Source organism: Zalophus californianus, chromosome 14, assembly GCF_009762305.2.
Source record: "Zalophus californianus isolate mZalCal1 chromosome 14, mZalCal1.pri.v2, whole genome shotgun sequence".
NCBI lineage: Eukaryota > Metazoa > Chordata > Mammalia > Carnivora > Otariidae > Zalophus > Zalophus californianus.
The window spans coordinates 43379354-43394248 of record NC_045608.1 but is presented as its reverse complement, the minus strand read 5'-3'; the positions used below and the strand labels follow the sequence as shown (position 1 = coordinate 43394248).

The 14895-nt window shown below is 47.5% G+C and overlaps 2 protein-coding genes across 7 annotated transcripts in view; one reads left to right on the top strand and one right to left on the bottom strand.

Moving 5' to 3' along the window:
- Positions 1–9761, top strand: TYMS (thymidylate synthetase). Its single transcript, XM_027576146.1, has 7 exons — positions 1–310; positions 2157–2230; positions 4792–4966; positions 6455–6556; positions 7347–7522; positions 7914–7985; positions 9089–9761. Exons 1-7 carry the CDS (start codon positions 91–93, stop codon positions 9224–9226), a joined length of 957 nt encoding a protein of 318 aa, XP_027431947.1. The 5' UTR covers positions 1–90; the 3' UTR covers positions 9227–9761.
- Positions 9762–9973: 212 nt separating this feature from the next.
- Positions 9974–14895, bottom strand: part of ENOSF1 (enolase superfamily member 1) — a 31263-nt gene continuing 26341 nt past the window's right edge. For 5 of the 6 annotated variants that reach the window (XM_027576140.1, XM_027576139.1, XM_027576145.1 and 2 more), the window contains 4 exons: positions 14132–14261; positions 13794–13893; positions 11206–11287; positions 9974–10613 (listed from right to left, as the gene is read on the bottom strand). In XM_027576140.1, coding sequence (XP_027431941.1) covers positions 10512–10613; positions 11206–11287; positions 13794–13893; positions 14132–14261 — 414 coding nt within the window. In that variant the 3' untranslated portion in view covers positions 9974–10511. The remainder of the gene's footprint in view (positions 10614–11205; positions 11288–13793; positions 13894–14131; positions 14262–14895) is intronic. The other variant, XM_027576143.1, reaches the window with a different exon arrangement.

Sequence of the window (14895 nt, the reverse complement as noted above, 5' to 3'; positions counted from 1 at the left end):
GCGGGAAAAGAGGCGCGCAGAACGGCACGCACCCCCTAGCCCGCCGCCAGCCGCCCTCCGCGTCTCAGAGCCCACAGCGGCGCCCGCGCAATGCCCGCCCCCGGCTCCGAGCTGCAGCGCCCGCCGTCGCCGTCGCCGTCGCCGCCCGCCGCGCAGAAACCGGGCTCCGAGCCGCAGCCGCCACCTCACGGGGAACTGCAGTACCTGGGGCAGATCGAACATATCCTGCGCTGCGGGGTCCGGAAGGATGACCGCACCGGCACGGGCACGCTCTCAGTGTTCGGCATGCAGGCGCGCTACAGCCTGAGAGGTGACCCCCGCGCGCCCCGGGGAGGGCGCGTGCGCCCGGGTGGGCTCCAAGCGGCCGCTGGGCGGGGAAGGCGCCTGGGAACGGCTGGGCTTTGCCATCAACCCTTGGTCCTAACCTGGATCCTGGGCGCTCCTTAGCCCCGCTTTGAAGACGCCAAAACAGAGGCTCGGGTTAGAGAAATGATTTGCGTAACGGCACGCGGACAGGAGTGACAGAAGTGGGAGGTGAAACCAGGTCCGTTGGGTCCGAGTCCTGTGCTCACCTGGTCGTGCTGTTTGCCCCAGAGCGGCCACGGTCTGGTAGTGTTTGCCTCATACTAGAGAGTGTGGGAGTATCTGTCTGGGCTTGACCACGGACTTGGCTAGAAGTTCCCCTTTTTGGCTCCTCCTCCTCTCTCCCCCTTCTAGTCCTTCGGTTTGGCAAAGTTATTTAAAAATTGGAGCGAAGGAATAAGGGCGGGTCAACGGCGGCGGGAGGAGAGAGCGCGAACGGAGAGGCTGGGCAAGAACTTGTGGTTCCTGACAATTTTTCCGTCGGGTCCGCACGAACCAGCTTTCCTCTTAAACCTTGAAACAGGAACGCGAGAGTCCGAGTAGTAGTTTTTATTCGTCTTTTCCGTTAAAACAGGATGGCTCCGGAGAAGTTTCTCTTGGCGGTTGTTAGAGTCAGGCTTTCGGGGCACAAAGAGACGGGTGTGGGGGCGGTGCACGAGACAAATATCCTGAGCACACGTATGGGGGTGGTTTTGAGTAGGGAGACGCACTATTAGTAAGGCTGATTCACTGTGGTGAGCAGGGGGAAGACGCACTATTAGTAAGGCTGATTCACTGTGGTGAGCAGGGGGAGGACCCTCAACCCCACACCCATTTTAGAGACTGGAAGGTACCCAGGCTGCAGGGTAGACAGGGATCCACCGTCGTGCAGCTCCACACAGTGGCCTCCGATGAGCTACAGATCTCGTTTTTACTCCAGCCCATCAGCTTAGAACGTGGGCAGTTTACCTCTCTGGTCTTCAGCTTCCTCGTGTGCTTAAAATAGAGGAAATCATGCTCAGTGACAGTACCGATAAAAGTAGGTGCTTGAAAAATCTCTCCTTGTTACATGAATATCAACTATATAACTGATAAGGTGAACTGAATAGGTACTGAATTTAGAGATAAGCTTTTACATTTTGATCTTCTCTGTTGCCTGATGCAAACTTATATATTCCCTCCTGGTGCCTGTAAAATGGAGATCTTAAGGATGCCTCAAGGAAGGTTGTTTTGAGGATTCAATAAGGTCATGCATATAGGTATTTAAACGGGTACTATTTTTGGTACATTTAAATAATAGAGGTTAATTTGCTTTGCAAATAATTAAAAACTATCCCTTAGCTTTGGTTAGTGTGGTATCTACTACACCCAGACCTGAGCAAGTTTTTCCTGGCAGGATAATCAGGGAATAGCTCTGGGAGCCTTCAGCCTTTGTCCTAGGGCGCCCTTTGTGTGTTGTCTTCACACCTCTGTGAAGGAATCACACTAACTGGGAAGCGGATGGTAGCTCTTTTCCTGTCCACATAGGCATCCCTGCCTGGCCAGTGCCCCATTTCACCACGTGGGTGGAATTCCTGTGGTGGTCAAGGGATTGAGGAGGGCAGTCTTAGTCTGAATTGTGTCACTGACTTGGACTGTAGCCTGGGAGCTCCACCCCGTTCTGGGGCGCCCGTGTGATCAGAGTCACAGTTTTCTAGTTGGTCCTGTGGTTACGCAAGGGCCTTATGTCCCGGAGGCAGTCCTCCTCCACAGAGAAAGCTGGATGATGTGTTCTGTTTTCCCATCTTGAAATTATCGGGCAAACTGTTTTTCAGATGAATTTCCTCTGCTGACAACCAAACGTGTATTCTGGAAGGGTGTTTTGGAGGAGTTGCTGTGGTTTATCAAGGTAAGGAAGCTGCTGCTGTTGGAAATCAGCAGTCTGTTCTCAGCCCAGCACTGGGGAGATCCTTTTAAAAGTCCGATTATGTCACTTCTCACCTACAGCCCTAGTGGATCGCATTTCACTCAGTAAGATCCCACTCACCTGGGGCCCCATCCCAGCTCTGGCTTCAGTGAAGTGCCGCTCACTCTATTTCACCCACCTGGCCTCCTTGCTGATCTTTGAGTACATCAGGACATTCCCACCCAGGGTTCTGGCGCTTGCTAGTCCTGTTTCCTGGAACCTTCTTCCCCAACATGTAGCTCATGACTCACTCCCTCACCTCCTTCAAGTCCCTGCTGAATGAGCCTTCCCTAACCTCCCGATCTAAGACTGTGATTACCCCCCCACACACACACACATCCCTCCCACCCTCCTTTGTTTTCTCCATAGAGAAACATCATCAGCTGATAGATAATGTCTGCCCTCTCCCTTTCCCCATACAAGGGGGGGAAGGTAGACAACAAATAAACAAGTAAAACGTATTAGAAGCTCCATGAGGGCAGAGAATTTGTTTTTTCCTAATCACGTTTGTATCCCCTGGGCCTAGAACACAGCCTGCCATATAGTAGGTACTCAACCTAGATTGATCATTGACTATAAATCCCAGCCATGTTTTCATATTGGTATAAGCTCTTGAGTAACAAGCTATACCTCTTCCAAAGAGCCAAGTAGGTACCTCTGGCAAAGGCTAAAGTGCTGTGATGCTGGACAGCTTCCTCTCACTCTGTCTCCTGCTCCAGACTAATGATATTCTCGCCAGTGCTGTTCAGAGGGTACCTGAGGAGATGGGCTCAGTTCTGGGTCATGTAGAAGCTGGGATCCCTTCTGCAAAGCACTCAGTGTGGCGTGTCTGGTCTTGGGCCAAACCAGACCCAAGACTTCTTACTGCATTTTAGAAAGAGTTTATTTCGATTTGGATCCAGTCTGGTCTTCCTTACTTTACGTATTCTCGAGGTGTTTTCTTCTGTGTTGTCTCACCTCAGCTGGCAGTGAGCGCCTAGTTCCAGGTGCATCATCAGAAATATCAGAAGAGGCCGTTTGTAAACCAGCCAGAGCCCAATCGAATTGAAGGGGAGGCATTAGAAGCAGTTTGGGAGGGAGCATCTGGGTGGCTCAGTGGGTTAAGCATCCAACTCATGATCTCAGCTCAGGTCTTGATCTCAGGGTCGTGAGTTCAAGCCCAGCGCTGAGCTCCACCTGGGCATGGAGCCTACTTTTTTGTTGGTTTTTTTTTTTTTTGAGATTTTATTATTTGAGAGAAAGAGAGAGCATGAGCAGAGGGCAGGGGCAGAGGGAGAGGGACAAGCAGACTCCCCAATGAGCAGGGAGCCCGATGTGGGGCTCGATCCCAGGACCCTGGGATCATGACCTGAGCCGAAGGCAGATACTTAACTGACTGAGCCACCCAGGTGCCCCCATGGAGCCTACTTTAAAAAAAAAAGAGCAGCAACAGCAATATGGGAAAGATTGAAAAATGACTTATGGAGGTGAAAAAGATAGTACAAACTCAAAAACAAGGGAGGAAACGAGATGCTCAGAAATAAAATGCATTCACTGGTTTTATCTTAATTTAGCTTGAGTTCAGGAGTCTAAGTACTCTTTACCAGGAACATGCCAGACTCACCTCTGATAGATTTGCTCCCTGGGTGACTGGATGAAACACAGGAGTCAGGATGAACCCGCACTGCAGCCGGCATCTGTGGGCAAGATGGAGACGTGGGGTCTGTGCCGAGGTTAGGATCTGTCAAGCACTGAGCACTTTGCTTATGTTTTCTAACCCTCACAGTAGATGTGTGGGGATGCGGCTGTGCTCTTCTGTGGGTGGGGGCAGGGAGCTGTCAGAGGAGAAGGGGGATGGAGGGCAGGCATGGTGTGTGTGGCAGCGCGTCATACACAGAGGCCACTGAGGTCTGTCTTTGACCTGAATGCACGATCAGGACACACGTTAGGATATATGGGCCAAATCTAATGAGATGACGTAGAAGTAATAAACATTAGCTTGTACTTGGAAAAAAAACAAAGCCCCACCTTAACTGCAAATACAGGTTGGGGAGAACAACCTGACAGTGGCACATATGAGATAATGTGACTGATTGATTTGTAAGAAAAGCTGATACTGATTAGGCCAGTTAGTGAAATATCCTATGTGCCAGGTCTAAGATCCATTGAACAGATTGCAGGTGAGACATTAAATGCATTTTGGGGGATCACACACACGAAACACCTTTGGTTATAAAACACAAAACTGTTAGGTGAGGTGGGAACAATGAAAGGACTTGGAGGTGTTTAATCTAGAACATTTAGTTGAGGGGAAGAATCACCTGTCCTGGAAGTGATTCCAGGAGCCTGTCCTGGGGGCCCTCAAAAAGTCTGGGCTGGGACTGGCCCTTAAAGACGGGACACGCCATGCAGGACATGCTGAGTGCAGACAGGTATGTTAGCACAGGCCCGAGGCACAGTTGGTGGGCGGCTCTTGGGGTGGCACCTTCACCTGGATGCCTGCCCTGCTGTCCTGTCTCTTGCAGGGATCTACAAACGCCAAGGAACTGTCTTCCAAGGGAGTGAAAATCTGGGATGCCAATGGGTCTCGAGACTTCTTGGACAGCCTGGGATTCTCCAACAGAGAAGAAGGGGATTTAGGCCCAGTTTATGGCTTTCAGTGGAGGCATTTTGGGGCAGAATACAAAGATAAGGATTCAGGTGAGAAAACAGAGCGATGCCTCAGATTTTCTGAGCACTCATTGTAGCATAAGTTGGCCCCATTGTTTCAAGTGAAGTTGGGGGCATAAGAAGCCAGCGTCTGGGGAGTTGATGTATAACTTTGACCTTGTGAGAGGCTGTTTCAGAGTCAGGTAGAGGTCAGATCACACTCTTGGTTGTTAGCATTTATTGGGTGCTTGGTACTTTCCATACTGTATTTCATTAGCAGGTAGTGACATGGTGGGTCGGTTCGTTGCTGTGTTGGCCATAGGAAGAGGCCCAGGGATTGCCTTGCAGTGGCTTGATCTCCCTTTTTAAGGCTGAGCCACCCTGCACACTTTAGGTGGTGCTTATGTGATAGCAGCTCTTGGGTTACCGTCTTCTCCCTGCCCTCCTGGGGTGGAAGAAGGTGAACCATCTTATTCCAGGACGTCCACCTTCCTCAGTCACTTGGTGGCATCATTTGCCCCCATCCTCTGAACCTTCCTGTCCTGCCTGTCCATAGGTCAAGGGTTGCAAAAGCAAATGCCGACTTCCTCAGTGTGTGTGTGTGTGTGTGTGTGTGTGTGTGTGTGTGTGTGTACGCATGTGTGCACGCATACATTGGAAGTACTAGCTTGCTGGCTAGACTGAAATCTTTGATAATTTTAGCACCTGTAGATTTATATAAGCACCACAACCAAAATACAGAACCATACTATCACAGTGCATCTTTTTTAATCTTTGCTATTACTTTTTCTGAAGCTACGATCATGACAGGACTTTCTTCCCCCCAAAATTAACTACTGGACTAGAACATAGTCTGACCCCAGTAAGTGGAGGTTTAACCAGAGGGGATATGAAGCTCCTCACTTCTCAGACTTCGCAGCTTCCAGTTCCATTTCAGAAGGAAGGCAAGGAATTAAAAGTCCAGAGACCAGAAATGGGAGAAAAGTACAACGTGGTGTGAGAGTTATAGTGATTTCTTGAGAGTTATAAATCAGTAGGTGTTTGCCTGCTAAATTGTAATTTTGGGTGGAAGCGTTGGGAGAATAGCATCTAGACCAGAGAAAGGAATCCACCATCCTCTGTTAGTTGGAGTGTGTGTGGAATGGTGTCTTCTATTTAAGATCTGATACGTTCCATGGCAGCAGAGTGTGATGAGAATGGTTGATGGGTATAGAGACAATCCCGTGGGGACCAGTGGAAGAAACTGCTGGGATTGGAGAAAGTTCGCCAACAGGAAGGGGAGGGGTGGCACCATGACAGATCAGATATTTAAAGGACTCTTTTGTAGAAAGGAAAGTAATTTTGTTATGGCTCCAGAGGATAGAACTCATCATCACCCCACGAGAGCAGAGGAATCTGTAGAATGCCTTGGATATCTTGGAGCATGACCACGGGGGGGGGGGGGAGGCTGTGGTAGGACAGTGATGGATGGCCTCTAAGGCCATCTCACGAGATGCTGTGATTGACATGTGGGCGTGTCTTCTCTTGACAATTCCACAGATTATTCAGGTCAAGGAGTAGACCAACTGCAAAAGGTGATTGACACGATCAAAACCAACCCTGACGACAGAAGAATCATCCTGTGTGGCTGGAATCCAAAAGGTGAGAAGCATCCCAGTTACTCTCGTGTCCAAACTATACTACTAGCACAAAGGGAAGCCCAGTGGCTTTGCGTGGAGGCCACCAATAGAAGGCTGGACCCTGGGAACCACCCCCAGCCACATGGCTGGTGTGACCCTGGGCAAGTCACTCATGGCCCCATTTTCACCTTCAGATGATGGGGTTGGACGAAGATCTTAATGTGTGTATTTATACTTCTTTTACTCCAAAGAGGGCTTTAAATTACCTATAAAAATATACCAAAGGTTTTAACAGTTTAGATTGGGGCAGATGAAGTTTCATATCTTCTCCACCTGGCTGTTAACATTTTAACAGTTATATCGTAAAATTAAACTCTACCAAGGTGTACTAAATATTACCCAGAGTGGAATGTTTGCTTTTCGAGTAGAGACTTTGAATACAGGAGGGTGTGCCTGGGATGCCGGTTTCCTGTGGCCCCTGGGAATGTATGAATTCCTCCTGCTTGTAGTTTGGTGCCACGAAGGCAGCACAAGTAATTTCAGCTGGATGAGTGTGGCTTTCACTGTGAAAATACATCTTCAGACATCTCATGTTAATGGATGGGTCACTGTAGGCGTGGTGCCGTCCCCAGGATTGGAATGGTCTGCTTTTGACCTGGAGGGCAGTGTGGGTCATGGGAGTCACTGGCCTGGTGGCCTGTTCTCGTGCTCTCCCCCGCAGGAGTTGGCTTCTGTTTCTCTCCTGTCTTGTGTGCGGCTGCATTCTTTAAAACCACCCACGCGCCTCATTTTCCTTTGTGCTGGCTCCTCAGATCTTCCTCTGATGGCCCTCCCTCCGTGCCATGCCCTCTGCCAGTTCTACGTGGTGAACGGTGAGCTGTCCTGTCAGCTATACCAGAGGTCGGGGGACATGGGCCTGGGTGTGCCCTTCAACATCGCCAGCTACGCTCTGCTCACCTACATGATCGCGCACATCACGGGCCTGAAGGTGGGCTGTGCCTGGGAGGGAACGGTGCCTACCGGCCTAAAGCACTGAGCTCTTAGGTTATTTAACGTGGAAAAACTAATTGCAGAGAAGTCAGTGTCTGGTTAGTTCTAAAATGTGATCTGTGTAAGAAACGAAGCTGCTCACCTGGCAGCCTCCCAGGGAGCTTTCTTGTCTTTGCGGTCTGGATAAGCAAACAGGTTTCTGTGGGTTATTTTATAAGACAAGACAACTTTTGTGAACATCAGCTTTTCTCAGAAGCTATGCTGGTGAAATTGTTTTCTGAAAAGGCTTGGAATGTCTGCATAGTCTACATAATGTGCTTTCAAATGATGTGTCTGAAAGGAATTGAAACTAAAACATTTGCCATTTTGCTTGCTCCCACGGGATTTAGCCAGGTGACTTCATACATACTTTGGGAGATGCACATATTTACCTGAATCACATTGAGCCGCTGAAAATGCAGGTAAGAATGATACGTCACACTTCGGTACCTCCTCTTGATAAGCGGTTGCCTTCTAGAACATCCCTCATGTAACAGACCTGCTCTGCGCTGGGGCAGAGCTGAGATGCCCTGCTCCGACTGCAGGGACTGGCGGTGGGCAGGTGGGCGGGGACAAGGCAGACACAGCCACCACAGGCACTTCATGGGACCGCTACTGTGAGATGCTAAGCCAGTACAAGAGAGGGAGAGCCCATATTCGGACCAGTGGGTTTGGGAACCTTCCCAAAGGTAGGATTTCAACTCATTTTTAGTTCGAGAATTTAAATGGTGATGTTTTCCCTTCATATTATGTTAAATACCACACATAGGTATTAACTTTCAAAAGTCTGTCCAAATCCCATGTTACGCCAGCCAACAAGTGATTTGAAACAGCAATTAAAATACGAGTGTCTAATGCTCAGTGAGCCGAAGGCGGGGGGATTGAACCAAACCCTTTTAGCCCCTTCCAGATGAGATCCAGGTTTTGAAAGTTCCTCCTTTGTGGGAGCTTGGCTGCTTTTGTATAGAGGGCGACTTCGGGGTTTGTGCAGTTGCTTCTCCGGTTGTCTGTTCCACTTATGCTGGACAGAGTAATGTGAGGTTGGAGCCTGTGTCCACGTCCCCATTGCCACCATCTGTTCCTGCCAGGAACCCCGGCTTGCATCCCTCTCTGTTGTCAGCAGATGTCATCTTGCCTCACCCTCTGCCAGGGACAGTTGAGGTAGGGATTATGGGACTCAGATAACCATACTTGAGCGCCCACCTGGAGTTACAGATACAAAAGTGAAAGGCTGTGTCCTGTCCTTCATAAATTTACCAAGAGCTGTCAGTTATAAGATGAGCCACACGGCTCCTGACGCTCCTGACGCAGTGGGATGCCGCAAAAGATCCTTCAGTCTCTCTGTGTGGGAGAGAATCCGTCCGTTACATTCCAGGAGTGTTGTTGCCTAAGCAGGGGCAGGTGTCTGCACTATTACACTCCTGTGAAATATTTTGTTGATAAAATACTGTGTACTTGTTTCACAGGGAGAATTAAAGCAGGTTGTACAGATAATGACAAGATAATTTTCTCCTATTGTTTTTAGCTTCAGCGAGAACCAAGACCTTTCCCAAAGCTCAGAATCCTTCGAAAAGTTGAGACAATTGATGACTTCAAGGCTGAAGACTTTCAGATTGAGGGGTACAGTCCTCACCCGACTATTAAAATGGAAATGGCTGTTTAAAGTGCTTTTAAAGGAGGTATTTGAAGGATATTCCGCCTGTAGGGGGTTGGACTGAGTGCCCAGGTGAAAGCCCTAGAGGAAGAGGGAACTAGGTCAAAAATCTCTTGGCGACCAGCAGTTGTTATTAACTTGTAAGGATGTTGCCACTGGCAAACAGAACCTTGCCTGTTCTCTTAGTAACAAAAGGCCTTGAGTTTGGTTAACTCACTGAGGACGTGTGAAAATGCCGAGATTGGGAATAAAGAAGTCAGGAGAATAAAAACTGGAATACTCTTAAAACGTGTATATGCATTTCAACCCCATTTTATGAAGGTCCGTGAATTTCAAGAATTACACATCAGCTCTTCCCCATATTTGAGCAAGCTGAATAACACCAGCATTCATAATAATGTACAGTTGTGGTTATGAACATTTAAAGTTACTTGCTTTATATATTGCTATAATAAAGGTGTGGTCTGCATTTGAGTTCTGCATTCATCTGTTTTTTTTGTTTTTTTTTTAATTTTTTTATTCTATATTGCCATTCTGCTCACTCCTGCCTAAAATAGATTTAACTGAACCCTCCTAAATAAATATACTCTATTCTTGTTTGGATACTGCTTAGAGGTTTGGTATATTTGGGAAACGGTGACTAAACTGTATTTTGCCCTATTTTTCTGTGGTTTGTCTAATTCTGGCTGCATTTTATCATTAGCACATAATGATTATTGAGGATAAAGATTTAAGGGTTATGGAAATATATGTATGAAATTCCATTTCCCTGCCCATTACTGCTGCTATGGTTTCAGTATGGTGTGAATCCTCTACTAATAAACTTAGACCGAGCAAGAGTAGAAAGGCTAAACCACTCCAGGGCTAATCTGTGAAATCCTTTTACCTTTTTTGTGCACCAGATATCCCACAGTACTGCAGAACTATTTTTACCCTGCTAATTTTTAACAAGCGTTAGATAGAATAAGGCACTGTTCCAACAATTACGCAACCTGCTGCTTATTTTCAAAGTATAATTTAATGTCCGGGTACCAGCACTTGGTAGAAATTTTGTAAGAACATCTTTCTGGACTTGGAGGTAAATCTAAATTTGTTTAAGGATTAATTAGGAGAATGTGTGTTTATTTGCTAAAAGAATCAAGTAATAATGACGACTAAGCTGATTCCTGAGGTTAACAGGACTTTCAGCTGAACTTGTTTTGATTGCTACAATTTCTTTCCCCTGTTTTTGTAAAACCACACCCAAAAAGTGGTTAAGCCTTTTCACTTAGGAAAGGGTGTAAGGGCTGAACATTTAATTCTCTTGAGCAGCAAGGAGTTTTTTCCAGACTTCCCCATGTGGATACTGGTGTTTCTTTACAGATTCCTCCTTCATTTCTGTTGAATAACCAGCATCCTATCAAAGACAAAAAATTTGAGTATTAATAACCACCTGGAACAAAACTCATACATGTATTTCTGCTGTTCATAGAAATGCTGTTTTTGGATTATTTGAAATGGGGAAGGGTATACTTTATTGGCTGTGTCTCAGGATTAAATAATCACACTTCCTTTGACAACTCAACCTCTGTTGGTGAAAATGAGCCCTGGTGTCTTGAACATGATGAAGATAAATGGTCCAGATTAACACAACCGCAGTCTAAACGTTTCAGTTCACTAACTTGCTAGGTGGTGCCAGGTTTGGTTTTGGGGTTTTTTTTGGGGGGGGGAAGGGGGTTTGCACAAGAAGTGTACGTTTTAAGGTCTCAGCTGGTGTTGGGAAGAAAGGCTGGCATTAGTGAAGGCTTGTCGGGCAATTTCACCCTCAACCCCTGACCTCAGGCCTTGGGAATCTGATATTGCTAACTGAAGAGCCATTTGTAATTTCTAGATACTGAAAATAAGCTCTAAGGAGACAGCTTTGTGGTCTAGGGTCTAACTCACAAGAACAAGTATACCAGGGGCTGGAAGCTCCTTGCTTCCTCAGGGAGGCCTCTGGCCAACCTCACCTTAGGAGGCATGTAGGACGCTTTCTTGATGACCACAGGATACCTGAAATGTTCATGCAGGTGGTTGACATATTCACACATCCTAGGAGGAAGGAACCAGATTAGGGCAGTAATGTCTTATGTTAGATCATTCATGTGGTACTGTTAGGGCAAAGGGGTGAGCACCACTGAAGAAAGGGTGGACTTGATCGGGTGCGTGTTTCTATGCAAATCTCTCAACCTCTGCCTCAGGTTCTCTCCCTGTAAACTCAGGCAGTGTGAGGCTTGGGTGAAGTCTCATGTGGGTGGGTACCAAAAGTCTTGTAACTACAGATGGTCCCCGACTCACAGTGGTTTGACTTAAGATTTTCAATTCCATGATGAAGCAAAAGCCATATGCATTCAGTAGAACTGTACTTCAAAGTTTGAATCTGGATCTTTTCCCAGCTTGTGACGTGTGATGTTGGCCTGTGGCCACAGCAGCCCCCAGTCAACCACGCCCTCACTCGGGTCAACAACCAATACACTAACAACTGTTTGTACCCATACAACCATTCAGTTTTACACTCTCAGTACGGTATTCGATAAACTACACAAGCTATTCAGCATTTTATTATAAAATAGGCTTCGCGTCAGATGATTTTGCTCAAGTATAGACTAATATAGGTTTTCTGAGCATGTTTAAGGTAGGTTGGCTGGGCTAAGGTATGTTCAGTAGGTTAGGTGTATTAAACATTTTAAAATATATTTTCAATATATTAATATCAATATTGATAAATATATTACTATTTCAATATACTATGGTGGGTTTATTGGAATGTTAAGCTATCTTAGGCCAAGGAAGATCTGTAAAGGTTTTGTGACCCCCAAAGATAGCCATTTAGGCTCCATAAGTATCTGGGATTATTTGGGTGCCTTTAGCCAAAGGTCAGATGAATAGATTAAAATCACCCAGTGAGATCCCAACCAGCTACACACACGAGTTAGAAAAAAGAGCACAGGTTTTACTATCAGACCAATATGTTCAAATTTGGGTCAGCCACCCTCTAGTTTTGTGACTTGGGGCAAGTGACCTAACTCTGCTGCCTTACTTTGGTCATCGGTTAATAAACAGCTAGGACAGGCAGCCCAGGTGCCCGGTGCCGGGCATTCCCAAAGGAACTGGCAAGACGGGGCCGCATGGTTTCAGAGGACACGGATACCAAGTTATCGACTAGAATATGCACTATGTATAATCTGCAAAGAACAGGCTACAGGTGAAGAACCAGCCCCATGGGAGAGGATGTTCTGGCCTTGAAGAATGAGCAGAAACAGGTGTCCCACGCGGTCACAAAGCTGGGGTGCAAGCGGCGCCTGGCGGCTGCCCCGCTCACACACCAGCGTTCCCGTGCAAAGGGGCGACATTCCTGCACAGGGGGGTGGCAGGAGGCACTCTCACCCACTTGTGGGTAGTCACAGCACACCGCGCTCAGCACTGGCCCTTTTCTCGGCCCTCAAGACTGACAGGACCTTTCAAGTTGGTCCGAACCTCCCCTTAGTCCCACCTTCGGGACTGAAATGGGACAAAAGCAGAATAACCTAGGAATGTTCACTTTTTATTGTACAAAATATTTCAGACATAAAAGGCAGCATCTATGTACTCACCCCCATCTTAAGAGAAAAACCGTTATCACTGAGGCTCCCGTCAACCCTCATAGGCCCCATTTCTCACCCACGGCCCCGCATTTGGTGTTGACCATTCTCCTGTACATATTTAGGCTGCCGCCATATAAAGACCATGGCCAGTGATCCTTCTGTGATACCACATTTAACTCCAGGAGTCAATAAAGCCATATGTGGGGGTGCCTGGGTGGCACAGTCGCTTAAGCAGCCGGCTCTTGATTTTGGCTCAGGTCATGATCTCAGGGTCCTGGGACTGAGTCCCACACGCTGCTCTATGCTCAGCAGGGAGTCTGCTCAAGCATTCTCTGTCCTCCTCCCTCTTGCCCCTGCCCCTGCTTGCTCTCTCTCTCTGAAATAAATCTTAAAATAAAGCCATATGTGTGCAGATGACTGGAAGACTGTCTTAAAGTTCACCTGGGACACATTGAGAAATAAGGTGGTACTAGATGCGGCCAGATTACAGAATACTCCAGCGCTGGGACGAGGAGATTGGACAGAAGCAGAGAATATACATATGATGAAAGCAAGGCTTTAGAATGGAAGGAGTTCCGGGGGCACCTGGGTGGCTCAGTCAGTTAAGTGTCTGACTCTTGATCTCAGGGTTGTGAGTTCAAGCCCTGCTGGACTCCATACTAGGTGTGGAGCCTACTTAAAAAAAAAACAAAAGGAGTTCTGGCTTCCCCCGGGGTTCTACCCAACCCATGCACCATCTCGTACTTAGAAAACAAAGGCAGCTACCACGAACCCAGTCCTCTGAAAGAAAAAGATCTATTCACTGCTGGGGCTCCAGTGTAATGGCCCCCTGGGAAAAAGTGGAAGCAAAGCCAAGTTGGCCCTTGAGTTATAGGACGTGGCAAAGCAGAGTTCTTGGTGCCTCTGGTCTCCAGAGCCGAATTTTACAAAGTCTGACCTGACTGAGGGACGCTACCGAAGTTAACTCCACATACCTGTTCTCAAGGCTTGCAGAAATGGAGATGAAATCAAACATAATCAGGTGCTGAACCAATTCACAGAGGCCAACTCCACCGGCATGAGGGCAAACGGGAACTACAATAAAGACAGATTTCTATTTAATGCCTAGGGGTGGGGGTGGGCGGATGAGAGAGCACCTGCAGTGATTATGGTGATTGCCCACCCGTGATTACATCATTCATTATGATCTAGGGATGAAGATAGTCAAAGATTCCCTGATCAGGCCGAAAAGAGAGTCCCTCCAGAGGGACCCGCCGGTGTGCGGTGGGTGGGGAAATGGAGGTTTGGTGCACGGCTCCCGGGGCGCCCTTACTTTCAAACTTTTTGGCCATCAGCAACACCGAGAGGTTTTCATTGACACTTCCCAGCCTGCAGCTGTCGATCTGGAGAAACTGCAGGGCTTTCGCTTGTAGGAGTTGCTTAAATATCACTCTATTGTGGCACTGGAAATAGAATTGAAATAAAACCAGCGGAAGAGTTAACGTGGGCCTTCAGGAAGCCTGGGCTGTATTTATCCTTCGCTCTCACCTGGCATGAAGCAAGCCCTGACAATACAGGCCAGGGACCTGACTGCTCACTGCTTCCTAAATCTGCCAGTGGAAGGGTGTGAGTCACACAAAAGTCCCACCGCTTGATATCTATGAAGGAATAACGGAGCGGATGGCAAGTGGGAGGTGAAGCAAAGCATCAGGGTGGAATGTAGTGATGGCGGTGAGCAGGTAGCTTGGACGACCAAAAACCAAAGGCTAGCCAGCATTGCTCCTTTTGCTGGGCAAACTGAAAATCTCTTCCTTCACACTGCTCTGCTCGTGGGTGGACTGCCACAGGTTTTGGCAAGCATTGGTGCTTCGTTTATAAGCACAGAGAGTGAACGCAGTAACGTTTATTCAATTTGGCAGCTGGCTTTCTTAAAACCATACAGTGTGTCTCATGCCCTTGCAGGAGCAACTTTAAACTTCTGCCTTGTAAATTTTGATTAGATACTTTGGGAAAGATACATGGCCTTACATCATATGAATTGTAGGTAAAGGGACAAAAACTTTTGACTGTCTCCGACTCCAGACTCTACTGATGTGC